Source organism: Cherax quadricarinatus, chromosome 43 (assembly GCF_038502225.1).
Source record: "Cherax quadricarinatus isolate ZL_2023a chromosome 43, ASM3850222v1, whole genome shotgun sequence".
NCBI lineage: Eukaryota > Metazoa > Arthropoda > Malacostraca > Decapoda > Parastacidae > Cherax > Cherax quadricarinatus.
The window spans coordinates 3,415,284-3,429,911 of NC_091334.1; the positions used below are offsets into that span (position 1 = coordinate 3,415,284).

The window sequence follows — 14,628 nt, forward strand, 5'->3', positions numbered from 1 at the left end:
AAGAATAAGAAAAATATTTTCCTGAAAAAAAATTACATTTAAAAAAAATTAAATGTTAATAATATTTGTAGAGAAAACTAAACCATACCCCCGGCCGGGATTGAACCCGCGGTCATAGAGTTCGTCACGGCCACACTAGCTGGAGATTCGTCTGTAAAAACTTGCATTTGTGGTCACAGAGGTGCCTGTGCTAACTTTCCTATGGTGTAGAAATATACCTAGTTGGATGAATCTTATTGTGGCTAGCTGGTCTAGTGGCTAACGCGACGGGCTGGAGTTTTGAGACTCTATGACCGCGGGTTCAATCCCGGCCGGGGGTATGGTTTATTTGCAATCGTGTCATTACGATTTCTTGAGTCATAGAGAAAACTAATTTTGCATGCATTTCTGACAAGACAGCTAGGGAATGATTGAATATGTTGTTCTTTATATCACCTTTTCACGGTGAGAAATGGATGATGTATTAAAAATTGTTTTCAAAAACAGAAATTTATTCTACATTTTTGTCATGTGTACCATATCAAATTCATATTCTCTGTTTCACTTTCAGAATATTCACAGCTGGGTTTGGATTCACAAGGAAACCCTTTCTCTTATGACATTGGTAACATACCAGGTGTTAATGCACCTTTCACAACTAGTGTTCTTATATGCTGGGCCTGGCAGGTTGCACAAGGAATGGACTACCTCACTCGCAGAAAGGTATTGTGCCTTTAGTGTTGATTCATGCCTATAATTTATCTCCTATATCTGTTGACTTAATACAGTTAATATTATTACAATCATAGCTAAGTACTAAATCCATAAGGGCCATAGTTACTTAATACATACCTGGTATTTCTTCATCTTATATGATGATACTTCTGTTAATTGTAGTATTTTACTAGGATATAATTTTTACAAACTTAACTTACTTTTAGTGCAGAAAAGAATAAATATTGTTAATCAATAGTGTGGTATTATTTTCTAAATTTACCAAGTCAGACATTGTCATATCAGTACTTCTTAACAAGCCAACCTTCCTCACTGTTGTACATATTACAATTATACATTTTATGAGACTAAACTGAAGTAAACACGGGCAAGATATCTTGTACTGTATCTCTGAGATGTTGGCTTCTTCGTACTCCTTACTGATAGCTTCATCTGCTTCTTCAGACAAGCCTAATTTTAGTAATTTTATTTTTCAGGTTCTTCATGGAGATTTAGCTGCACGAAATCTTCTCTTGTCAAATGACAACGTTGTAAAAATCAGCGACTTTGGTCTGTCAAGAGAAATGTACAAGAAAGACGTCTATATGAAGAAAGGAGATGTATGTAAAAACCTTGTAGTATTGTGCTTGGTTTTCTCTCTCAGGTCAGGTGATGAGTTAACAGTGTTGAAGTACAACATTGTCTAAATTAATAGATTTCTTCAGTGGTATCTTTTATACAAGGAGCTTAAGTTGCAGCAGAGATACAGTGGACCCCCGCATAACGATTACCTCCGAATGCGACCAATTATGTAAGTGTATTTATGTAAGTGCGTTTGTACGTGTATGTTTGGGGGTCTGAAATGGACTAATCTACTTCACAATATTCCTTATGGGAATAAATTCGGTCAGTACTGGCACCTGAACATACTTTTGGAGTGAAAAAATATCGTTAACCGGGGGTCCACTGTATTTTTCTGAGTTTTATGTCTGAAGACTACAAACCAAGAGTAAGACAGAATAGGAGAGATGAGAACACAAATTTAACTGAAACTGCAAAACTAAATTGAGTTACTAGATGACTTAATGTTTAGCAAATGTAGTGAAGACTTTCTAAGAGCTCTGCTAGTCTATATGTCCACAAATAAATTAATATTTTTTTATAAAATTGTGTCAAGTTACTCATAAGAAGATTCACAAAACATCTGCAATAACTTGACTACATTTTTAGAAAGGATTTACATTTTTTTCTATTATTTTATATATACTAAAGTTTAATAAATCTTGTTGACTTTTTTTTAGGTACACAAACACATTTTTACTGTTACAAATAACAATTTTGGTTTTAAATATTTTGTGAACAGAGTTTTAGCATATTTCTATTTCAGTATCTAAAGGTTACTTTACTTTTGGTTAGTGTTGCATAAGAGTTGCCACTATTTCATTCATATGATATTCTGGTGACAATCTTTACTCAGTGATATACTCCTAGGTCCCTCACCTTGTCGTGTAGCTTTAATATTTTATCACACTGTATTCTTTGTGTGACCTTTATTCACTTGCTCTCATGTCTGTTATATGGCACTAAGATACATTAAATTCTGTCGTCCATTTATCACTCCACTTGCTCAGTAATTCTTGTACAGTATGTACTTTACTTTCTCTAAATTGTGTCACTTTCTGAAGGTCCTTCCTAAATACAAGAAATACAGTATGTAATCATTATACTATGTACCCAACATATAGATCAAATTTTCTTTACCTTAGGGCTTTCCCAAAATAATATGCATACCTGGGACTTAATAATGTTGCTGTCAACTACTTATGTTGCCCTATCTACAATAGTGAATTTATAAATAGTATTTTGTAACTTCCTAGGTAGTAGGTTGGTAGACAGTAACTGCCCTGGGAGGCACTACTTTCCTGCCAAGTGAGTGTAAAACATAAGCCTATAATTGTTTTACATGATGGTAGGATTGCTGGTGTCTTTTTTCTGTCTCATAAACATGCAAGATTTCAGGTACATCTTGCTACTTCTACTTACACTTAGATCACACTACACATGCATGTACAAGCATATATATACACACCCTTCTATGTTTTCTTCTATTTTCTTAGTAGTTCTTGTTCTTGTTTATTTCCTCTTATCTCCACGGGGAAGTGGAGCAGAATTCTTCCTCCGTAAGTCATTCGTGTCGTAAGAGGCGACTAAAATACTAGGAGCAAGGGGCTAGTAACCCCTTCTCCTATATATATTACTAAATGTAAAAGGAGAAACTTTTTTTTCCTTTTGGGCCACCCTTCCTTGTTGGGATACAGCCGTTGTGCTGAAAGAAGAAAAAATATATGTATTCACACCCCTCTGGGTTTTCTTCTGTTTTCTTACTAGTTCTTGTTCTTGTTTATTTCCTCTTATCTCCATGGGGAAGTGGAACAGAATTCTTCCTCCGTAAGCCATGCGTGTCATAAGAAGTGACTAAAATGCCGGGAGCAAGGGGCTAGTAACCCCTTCTCCTGTATGCACTACTAAAGTTAAAAAGAGAAACTTTCGTTTTTGGGCTACCCTGCCTCAATAGGATACAGCTGGTGCGTTGAAAGAAGATTTTGTAACTTCTGATTCTTTATATAAAATTATTAGAAAATGTTTTATTCTTTAAGAATAATGTTGTGTCTTGATTACATTGTCCAGTTAAAATTCTTTGTGTTCACAAATTTTTATTTTATTAAGTGATACAGACAGATTACAGTCATTAGACTTTTCATCATATATAAATTTCATATTGTATATTAAATTTTGTTTTAACTAATATATGATTAATTTTCTATCAGGATTTAATGCCCATTAAGTGGATGTCAGTGGAAGCTGTCCGTGATCGTATATTCAGTGTCCAGAGTGATGTGTGGGCCTTTGGAGTCACCTTGTGGGAAATCTTCTCCTTAGGTTCTACACCTTACCCTGGTATAGAGGTCAACAAGGACTTCCTGGAGCTGCTTGAGAATGGCTACCGCATGGATAAACCAAAATATGCAAACCAGGAAATGTTCGTATTCTGTTAATTAAGTATTAAAATGCATGATTAACGTGTAGAAGTTTCAACCTGATTATCTCTCACTTCTAGTTCCTTGTTGCAGGGTAATCCCGAACAGGCTTAGTGCCTTCCCCATAATAAAATATAATAATAATAAGAATAATATTAATAACTGACATTACCTCCATTACTTATCTGATGTATCCCAGGCACCCTGATGCAGCCTGGTGGCTGTAAGTCATCACGTCTGTTATAAGAATGATTATTGCATACACGGTGTACTAATACAAGGGTTGTGAATGTTGCAGCAAGGAGGAGGCTGGAAGCAGTGGAGATGTTATGTCTGAGGGCAATGTGTGATGGAAATATTATGCAGAGAATTCGTAGTGTGGAGATTAGGTGTGGGGGTCACTAAAATATTATCCGGAAGGTTGAGGAGAGGTTGTTGAAGTGGTTTGGACATTTAGAGAGGTTGGAGCAAAATAGGATGGCTTGAAGGGTGTATAAATCTATGATGGAGGGAAGGCAGGGTAGGGGTCGCCCTAGGAAAGGTTGGAGGGAGGGAGAGAGAGGGGTAAATGAGATTTTGTATGCAAGGGACATAGACATCTAGGAGGTGTGTGTGTGAACATGTTAGGAGTGGAGGCAAGTGGTTTTTATGACATGATATGCTGATGGGTTCTAGGTAGAAGCTTGGTAGACAGCAACCGCCCAGGGAGGTACTGCCGTCCTGCCAAGTGAGTGTAAAATGAAAGCCTGTAATTGTTTTACATGATGGTAGGATTGCAGGTGTCTTTTTTCTGTCTGATAAACATGCAAGATTTCAGGTATGTCTTGCTACTTCTACTTACGCTTAGGTCATAGTACACATACATGTACAAGCATATATATACACACACCCCTCTAGGTTTTCATCTATTTTCTTAATAGTTCTTGTTCTTGTTTATTTCCTCTTTATCTCCATGGGGAAGTGGAACAGGAGTCTTCCTCCATAAGCCACGTGTGTCGTGAGAGGCAACTAAAATGCCGGGAGCAAGGGGCTAGTAACCCCTTCTCCTGTATACATTAATAAATTTAAAAAGAGAAACTTTTGTTTTTCTTTTTGGGCCACCCTGCTTCGGTGGGATACGGCCGGTTTGTTGATAGAAAGAAAGATGATGTTGGAGTGTGAGCAGAGTAACATTAACAAAAGGATTCAGGGAAACTGGTTAGCTGGACTTGAGTCCTGGAGGTGGGAACTACAGTTCCTGCATTCTAAAGGAGGGGTGAGGATATTTGCAATTTTGGAATGAGCATCTGAACTGCAGTATCTGTGTGCCTTTGGCAAGACATTGATAAAAGTTAATGATGGTAAAAATGTTTCATTTTGGTGGGAGATGGCCAGTGTGATAAATAAAAAATTATATAGCCTTATGGGGAAGCAGAAAAAAATCCTTCCTCCATAAATCATGAGTGTAGTAAGAAGTGACTAAACTGGCAGGAACAAGGGGCTAATAATCCCTTCTGTATAAATTACTAAATGTAAAAAGATAAACTTTTGGTTTTCTTTTTGGGCCACTTTGTTTAGGTGGGATACAGCCGGTGTGTTGAAAGAAAGAGGAAAACGAAAAACATTATGAAAGCATTTCTTCTCTCTTGGGTTACCCTGCCTCAGTGGGTGACAGGTGGCTTTAAAAAATAATAATATATCAAATAAAAGAAGCTACTCAATATCTTGTAGATACGAAATTGGTGTAAAGGAACTAGGAAAAGACTAAGTGAGAAGTTAAATGTTTTAGGTAAATTAGGCTACAATAGTTTGCCATTCTCTGGGTCTACCTACTTACCAGTGTAGCCAGCTTTCTAGTTACCAGCCTGATAACTCAGGTTATTTATGCTAGCAGCATGCAGACCAGTTTGAGACCATGGGTCAGCTGATCAGAAGCTGTATATGGCAGAATGGAAAAGTATATCTTGACTACACTGGAGTATACCCGTCAGCACCAACACTTTTTAATAATTGTGAAGCCTTATTCACTAGCTTTGTACTTCACAGGAAGGTTCATCAACAAAAGATTTAATCTTTTGTGAGTCAGCATAGGTGTTAACTTACAGAATTTGTAATAATTTTAGACTTTAATTTTTGTTTTCTGTTTTCTCTAAATGCACTGATATTGTATATTCATTTAATAGACTTCCAGTAAAGTATTTTGTATAAACCGGGACACAATGTTGCTTACAAACCTATGAAATTTTATTGTTTAATATCTTGCAGTAATAATAATATACACAATTATTAAAAAATAAACAGAAGTTGAAGAGAAAGCATTGAACAATGTTTCAGTTTGTCATGGACCATTGTCAAGTCTAGGGATGACAAAAATATTGTCTAAAGTTTCCCCTCCAAATTGTGGTTTAGGTGTGAATAATTGACTAATTATTCATTTGCAGATACACATTGCTGCTGCAGTGTTGGGAGATGGAACCCATGAACCGTCCTAACTTCGCTCGCTCTGCTGAACACCTAGGTGTTCTTATGTTGCCAGATCTTAAAGGAGTAAGTTGATAACTAAAAGAGTATCCATGTATACTCAGTGTGTCACATAATACAGTGGACCCCCGATTTACGATGGCTTCATCCTACGATAAAACCAATTTACGATGCTTGTCAGCGTAAAAATTTAAACCCAACCTACGTTGAAAAACTCGACTTACATCATTCGTCCCGAATGTGGTCGTCTGGTCCGGCTGGCCTGAGCGCCTCAGCTGGGCTAGTGTGACATTGTTTACAAGCCAGGGCAGACGGTTGCACGAATACATTCGATAAATTTTGTATTCCATTGTTTTTAGTACTTGTAACTGCTAAATAAGCCACCATGGGCCCAAAGAAAGCTTCTAGTGCCAACCCTGTGGTAAAAAGGGTGAGAAATACTATCGTACCACAGTCAGCTCCTGCTGCACCACAGTCAGCTGCTGCTGCTGCTGTACCACCATCAGCTGCTGCTGCTGCTGTACCATGGTCAGCTGCTGCTGTATCACCGTCACCTGCTGCTGCTGCTGTACCATGGCCAGTTGCTGCTGCACCATGGTCAGCTACTGTTGCTTCTGCTGTACCACAGTCTGCTGCTGTTGCTGCACCACGATCAGCTGTACTACTCGAAGATGTGGAGAGATTGATGTTGGTGTGGCTTATCAAGAATACAGATAAACAATTAACCCCAGAGGGTTAGCCACCCAGGATAACACAAGAAAGTCAGTGTGTCATCGAGGACTGTCTAACTTATTTCCATTTTCTTGTCCCCCAGGATGCAACCCACACCAGTCGATTAACACCCAGGTGAACAGGAAAAAATGCCTGGAACTAGTGCTCATATTGGTGAATTTAAGCCCAGCAAAGGTTGGTTTGAGAGATTTAAGAATCATAGTGGCATACACAGTGTGATAAGGCCTGTTCTGGAAGAAAATGCCAAACAGGACCTACATTACTCATCATTCATCACTACATCTTCAGTAAAGGTAAGTGTCATTTATTCTTCATTTAGTACACTAGTACATGCACTATATATATATTGTGCACATATCCTTCTTTTTGTGTGTAGGAAAATGTATATTTCATGTGGTAAAAATTTTTTTTTTTCATACTTTTGGGTGTCTTGAACGGATTAATTTGATTTCCATTATTTCTTATGGGAAAAATTAATAAGACTTACAATAATTTCGTCATATGATGTGTTCTCTGGAATGGATTAATATCGTAAGTTGGGGGTCCACTGTATAGGCATTGGCTTGATAAAACTCCAAGTCCTTAAAATTGTAATCTTTTCATCGAGCTACTTCTTTTTTTGTATTAATGCATACTTAAAATTGTACTATTGTTCACTGAACTACCTCACTTTATGTACATGTCTAGATCTTAAGTAGTGTGTAAACATTAGCATCAGTCTGCCAGAAATGCACAGCATGCTATGGCTTTCTTTTGTGCTTAACAATACAGTGGACCCCCGCATAACGATTACCTCCGAATGCGACCAATTATGTAAGTGTATTTATGTAAGTGCGTTTGTACGTGTATGTTTGGGGGTCTGAAATGGACTAATCTACTTCACAATATTTCTTATGGGAACAAATTCGGTCAGTACTGGCACCTGAACATACTTCTGAAGTGAAAAAATATCGTTAACCGGGGGTCCACTGTATTTATTTCATGCAAATTACATTTTGCATACTGGAGAAAGAAATATAGTTTGTTTGTTTTAGGTAGGCAAAGCATTGCTTTAACCCCTTGAGGGTCCGTGCCGTAGATCTGTGGCTTTACGTTGAGGGTCCAAATCGTAGATCTACATCATGAGCTCAGCTCACTCTGATAAGCTGTGAGCGGTGAATTTTGGCCTTGATATGAGAGAATACATCTATGTGGTATGTGTGCACCACATAAAACAAATTCTGCAGCACAAGTACGTAATGAGAGAAAAAAAACTGAGATCGTAATTTTCGATTAAAACAGCGACTTTGCAGTGTTTTTTCTTATGTTTTTTATAGTTGTATATGCGATTTCTTGATCTCATTTGATAGAATGGAAGACATGTTACAGAAATAGAGATGATTTTGATTGGTTTTAGTACTGGAAATGGCTTGAAACTGAGCTCAAAGTAGTGGAAATGTTAAATTTTTGCGATGTTCAAGAGTAAACAAATGACCTCACACGTCTAATACACGCCAGCTGGTGGGTCTAATATACGTTCACAAATGTGCTGATATTATTTATACAGTTATTACAATATTGCATAACAGTAAATCTTCTAGTTTTTGGTTTGAATAAAAATTCATTGTGAATAAAAAATCAAAATGGAATTCATTAGTAAAGCCTGAAAACGTAACTAATGAACAGAGGAAATGTTAGTTTAGTGCCAGGAATGTCTGCATTGTTTATTCTGGACCCTATTTTGAAATTGAAGTACAGTATTTTGAACTTTGCATTAAATTGGCCAAATTACCTATTTCCGATCACTTTATTTTGTAGTTAAAACAGTTGACTTGGTGAATTCTTGTGCTCAGTTGATAGAATAAAAGTAATACTTGTAAAATAGCTAAGAATTTGGTCGACTGGAATAATGTAATTGGCCTAAAATGGGAGTCAAAGTCCGCAAAATCGCCGATGCGTAAATATCGCTGACACATTAGAATTCACGAGAGCATAATTTCGTCAGTTTTTCATCAAATTTTGTACTTTTTGTTTTATTATCTTCAGAAGAAGATTTTGTACCATTTCATAAGAAAACATAACAAAATTATTTTGTGAAAATTCTTGGGCCCTGGTGCACCCTTTGAAATTTGGCCTCTGGACCCTGAAAGGGTTAATGTCTGGTCAAGTTACAAATACAGTAGCGCTCCACTTTATGGCGTTTTGCCTTATGGAGTTCCGCTAATACTGACATCTCAAATTATGACCAAAACTCGCTGTACGACTCGCCCCACCTGACTCTCTAATACAGTCACCATGCCCCACCTGGTTTGTTTACATTCTCCGTGAGCTCCATGAGCACCATGTGTCTCCATTATGTCTGGAAATTTTCTAAAATTTCAAGTGTTTTAAAGTTATTTCATATTTTATATCTTCTTTCAACAAACCTGCCATATCCCACTGAGGCAGGGTGGCCCAAAAAGAAAAACAAAAGTTTCTCTTTTCAGCTTTAGTAATGTATACAGGAGAAGGGGTTACTAGCCCCTTGCTCCCAGCATGTTAGTCGCCTCTTACAAGACACATGGCTTACGGAGGAAGAATTCTGTTCCGCTTCCCCATGGAGATAAGAGGAAATAAACAGGAACAAGAACTAGTAAGAAAATAGAAGAAAATCCAGAGGGGCGCATATATAAATGCTTGTACATGCATGTATAGTGTGACCTAAGTGTAAGTAGAAGTAGCAAGACGTGTATCTGAAATCTTGCATGTTTATGAGACAGAAAAAAAAACCAGCAATCCTACCATCATGTAAAAGAATTACATTCTTTCATTTTACACTCACTTGGCAGGATGGTAGTACTTCCCTGGGCATTATATTTTATATATACAGTGGACCCTCGACCAATGATATTAATCCGTTCCTGAGAGCTCATCGCTAGTCAAAATTATCGTTAGTCGAGTTAATTTTCCCCGTAAGAAATAATGGAAATCAAATTAATCAGTTCCTGACACCCCAAAGTATTGAAAAAAAAAATTTACCACATGAAATATTAATATTAATACACAAAACTGAAGAAGACATGTACAATTGCATGACACTTACCTTTATTAAAGATCTGGTGATGATTGATAGGATGGGAGGAGGGGAGAGTGTGGATGGTGTTAGTGTTTAGAAGGGGAATCCCCTTCCATTAGGACTTGAGGTGTCAAGTCCTTTTCCGGGGTTACTTCCCTTCTTGTAATGCCACTAGGTCCAGCTTGAGAGTCACTGGACCTCTGTCACACAACATATCTGTCCATAGAGCTCTGTACCTCCCGTTCCTTTAAGATTGTCTAAAATGGGCCATAACATTGTCATTGTAATAGTCACCAGCACGGCTTGCAATAGCTGTGTTAGGGTGATTTTCATCCATAAAGGTTTGCAGTTCAACCCACTTTGCACACATTTCCTTAATCTTTGAAGTAGGCACAATGGATTCCACAACTGGCATAGGCTTCTCAGGGTTAGCCCCAAACCCTTCAAAATCTTTCTTAATTTCCATACTAATTCTCACCCTTTTTATCACAGGGTTGGCACTAGAAGCTTTCTTTGGGCCCATGGTGACTTATTTTGCAGGTGCAATCACTAAAAACGCTGTGATAATATGAAATGTTCCGATTGTATGTTTGTATGCGACCGCGGTGGCTGGCTTGTAAACACTGGCACCCATGGGACAAGTGAGGCATGCTCAGGCCACACATGGACGTGTCTCGAACAGAATGAATCGCATTGGTCGAGTTTTTTAGCACTAGTCGAGGCAAATTTTTTGCATTAAAATGTATCGCAAGTCGGATTTAACGTTATATGATGCCATCATTGGTCGAGGGTCCACTGTACTCTGATAACTGTACTTATGTGTACCTGTACGAAAGAAAACTTACACGCTGTGCTGGCATGCGGGTACACATTTAAGTCACTAAGAGTGCCTTATTAGTTTTGAAGACACCATATTAATAATGATAATAACAGTAATATGCAGTAATAATAATCACTCTGAGGTACATTAAGTGTTGTACATTACATTAATACAGTGGTACTTCGGGATATGAACAGCTCAAAACTCAAACAGTTATATAAGTTTTTTATGTAAGTGCTTTTGTAAGTGTATTTTTGAGGGTCTGAAATGGACTAATCAAATTTACAGTAATCCGTATGGGAACTAATTCGTTCGGTATCGGCAATTGAACAGCCTTCTGGAACGAAATAAATTCGTATCCCGAGGTACCACTGTATAGACATTTTCATTAATCCATCTATGATTTTTTTTTGTTCAAATCTATATAATAAACATGTTACCTAACATATGAACATGATAAATACACCCAACAGTAGAATAAGCTAACATAAATATGAAATGTTTTTCCAGTCGTCTTGTTGGAGTGTTGGAAAGAATAACGCTTTCTCTAGTTTCAACACCAGAAAAAATGCATACACAATAGTACAGCCTCTCCTCACTTAATGATGGAGTTCCGTTCCTAAGACCACGTCGGTATACGAATTCGTCGCTAAGTGAGGAGCATACTTTAATGGGAGTGGGTGTGTGTCAGTCATCTTTGATATTGTTTTAATGTCACCTTTGCACCATTTATAACATTTCTGGTATATTTTTAAATGTTTATACAGTAGTGTACTGTATCAGAATAGAGGAAATCAGCTCTAATATACAGTGGACCCCCGCATAACGATCACCTCCGAATGCGACCAATTATGTAAGTGTATTTATGTAAGTGCGTTTGTACGTGTATGTTTGGTGGTCTGAAATGGACTAATCTACTTCACAATATTCCTTATGGGAACAAATTCGGTCAGTACTGGCACCTGAACATACTTCTGAAGTGAAAAAATATCGTTAGCCGGGGGTCCACTGTACATTATTTAGGTATGCATACTTGTCAGAGAGCCCGTCATAAGTCTGAGTTGTCGGTAAACAAGTATGTCGCTGAGTGAGGAGAGGTTGTATTACTGTGGGTAACCGTAGAGAATTATTCTTTTTGTATGCCTTCATTCAGAGCGTCATTCCTTCTAAAAATGGTGTATTATATGAGAATGGGAATGTTGCTCTTTATTTATTTTACTGTTCCAACATAGAGATAACTTGTACACAATGTAAGGCATTTGTATTATGGTATAAGCTTCACAAATAAGGAATTGAAAGTGTATGAGCCATAACCAGACGCGTTCGTCTGCTTCTTTACAGACTCTGTGTCTCTGTCCTTTCTCATTTACTCATTCTCTCTCATTTATTTATTTTATTTTGTTTACTCACCTCTTACCCTACATTTAAGAGTACAAATATGACTGTACTGTATGTGCATTCTATCACTATAGGGTGCTTTCAGTGTATCTTACATGTGAGTGGGGTGGTCATACCTACCACATGTGACTACCATACCTACCATATGTGACTACCATACCTACCACATGTGACTACGATACCTACCACATGTGACTACCATACCTACCACATGTGACTACCATACCTACCACACCTGACTTCTTACAATAAATACTAATCACCTCTCACCCTGCAATAAGACTACAAATATTTTAAGGTAAGTAATGAGTGTACTGTGTGTGTATTTTACTTTTTATTGTTTTTTAATGCCTAGTTCTATTGCTAACTTAATGTTTGTTAGTGTAAACTTGTTATCTGGCATGGCATTCTGCTTTCCTGTGATGTCCGCTTTCCGGCAGTAGCCTGGAACATAACCTGCCATATACGTGGGGCACTACTGTATTACTAGACGTAAAGACCCTTAATGGGCTCCTTCATGCTTGTGAAGAACTTTGATTTTAAATATTGTAGTTGTCCTCCACTCCTTAAATCAAACCTGATTTCCTTTGATTCCCTAGGTGCTGTATGACCCCTCTGGGTTTTGCACTTCCTCAAGAATATGCAATAATGATTATAATAATTAGATGCAAAAGGTTGGTAACAGTAGTGTATTAATTTTAACACAGTGGCTGTCTCCTGCTAGGGTAAGATGACTTAAAAATAAAACATATTCACCATCACTCAGTCAGTAGCTGTCTTGCCAGTAATGTGTAGACATTATAGTTCAAATTACTTTCCAGACTGCATCATCTCCACCTCTCCTTCAGAGTGCTGCCATTACTTGCCACCTTCACAACAGTTTAAGCTAACTAGTTGTCCTGAATTCCTTGTTACCTTACACTCCAACAGCAAGTTGCTCCATAAAATCCACTTGCCTCCACTTACTCTGATCCAAAACACACACACACACATACACACGCACGCACACACACACGCACGCACACACACACGCACACGGAAGGAATAGACTCCGAAGTGTCCCTGTTTGCATATGACGTGAAGTTGATGAGAAGAATTCATTCGATCGAAGACCAGGCAGAACTATAAAGGGATCTGGACAGGCTGCAGACCTGGTCCAGCAGTTGGCTCTTGGAGTTCAACCCCACCAAGTGCAAAGTCATGAAGATTGGGGAAGGGCAAAGAAGACCACAGACAGAGTAAAGTCTAGGGGACCAGAAACTACAAACCTCACTCAAGGAAAAAGATCTTGGGGTGAGTATAACACCAGGCACATCTCCTGAAGTGCATATCAACCAAATAATTGCTGCAGCATATGGGCGCCTAGCAAACCTCAGAACAGCATTCTGACATCTTAATAAGGAATCGTTCAGGACCCTGTACACTGTGTACGATAGGCCCATATTGGAGTATGCGGCACCAGTTTGGAACCCACACCTAGACAAGCACGTAAAGAAACTAGAGAAAGTACAAAGGTTTCCAGCAAGACTAGTCCCAGAGCTAAGAGGTATGTCCTATGAGGAGAGGTTAAGGGAAATCAACCTGACAACACTGGAGGACAGGAGAGATAGGGGGACATGATAACGACATACAAAATGCTGAGAGGAATTGACAAAGTGAACAAAGACAGAAGTGGAAAAGAATCTTTCCTCCGTAAGCCATGCGTGTCGTATGAGGCGACTAAAATGCCGGGAGCAATGGGCTAGTAACCCCTTCTCCTGTATACATTTACTAAAAAAAGAGAAGAAGAAAAACTTTATAAAACTGGGTTGTTTAAATGTGCGTGGATGTAGTGCGGATGACAAGAAACAGATGATTGCTGATGTTATGAATGAAAAGAAGTTGGATGTCCTGGCTCTAAGCGAAACAAAGCTGAAGGGGGTAGGAGAGTTTCAGTGGGGGGAAATAAATGGGATTAAATCTGGAGTATCTGAGAGAGTTAGAGCAAAGGAAGGGGTAGCAGTAATGTTAAATGATCAGTTATGGAAGGAGAAAAGAGAATATGAATGTGTAAATTCGAGAATTATGTGGATTAAAGTAAAGGTTGGATGCGAGAAGTGGGTCATAATAAGCGTGTATGCACCTGGAGAAGAGAGGAATGCAGAGGAGAGAGAGAGATTTTGGGAGATGTTAAGTGAATGTATAGGAGCCTTTGAACCAAGTGAGAGAGTAATTGTGGTAGGGGACCTGAATGCTAAAGTAGGAGAAACTTTTAGAGAGGGTGTGGTAGGTAAGTTTGGGGTGCCAGGTGTAAATGATAATGGGAGCCCTTTGATTGAACTTTGTATAGAAAGGGGTTTAGTTATAGGTAATACATATTTTAAGAAAAAGAGGATAAATAAGTATACACGATATGATGTAGGGCGAAATGACAGTAGTTTGTTGGATTATGTATTGGTAGATAAAAGACTGTT

At 38.2% G+C, this 14,628-nt stretch overlaps 1 protein-coding gene across 4 annotated transcripts in view; it reads left to right on the top strand.

Moving 5' to 3' along the window:
- LOC128694154 (vascular endothelial growth factor receptor 1) overlaps positions 1 to 14,628 on the top strand; it is a 598,057-nt gene that overhangs the window by 553,758 nt on the left and 29,671 nt on the right. For all 4 annotated transcript variants that reach the window (XM_070093509.1, XM_070093512.1, XM_070093510.1 and 1 more), the window contains exons 22-25: positions 551 to 702; positions 1,191 to 1,313; positions 3,522 to 3,733; positions 6,152 to 6,257. In XM_070093509.1, coding sequence (XP_069949610.1) covers positions 551 to 702; positions 1,191 to 1,313; positions 3,522 to 3,733; positions 6,152 to 6,257 — 593 coding nt within the window. The remainder of the gene's footprint in view (positions 1 to 550; positions 703 to 1,190; positions 1,314 to 3,521; positions 3,734 to 6,151; positions 6,258 to 14,628) is intronic.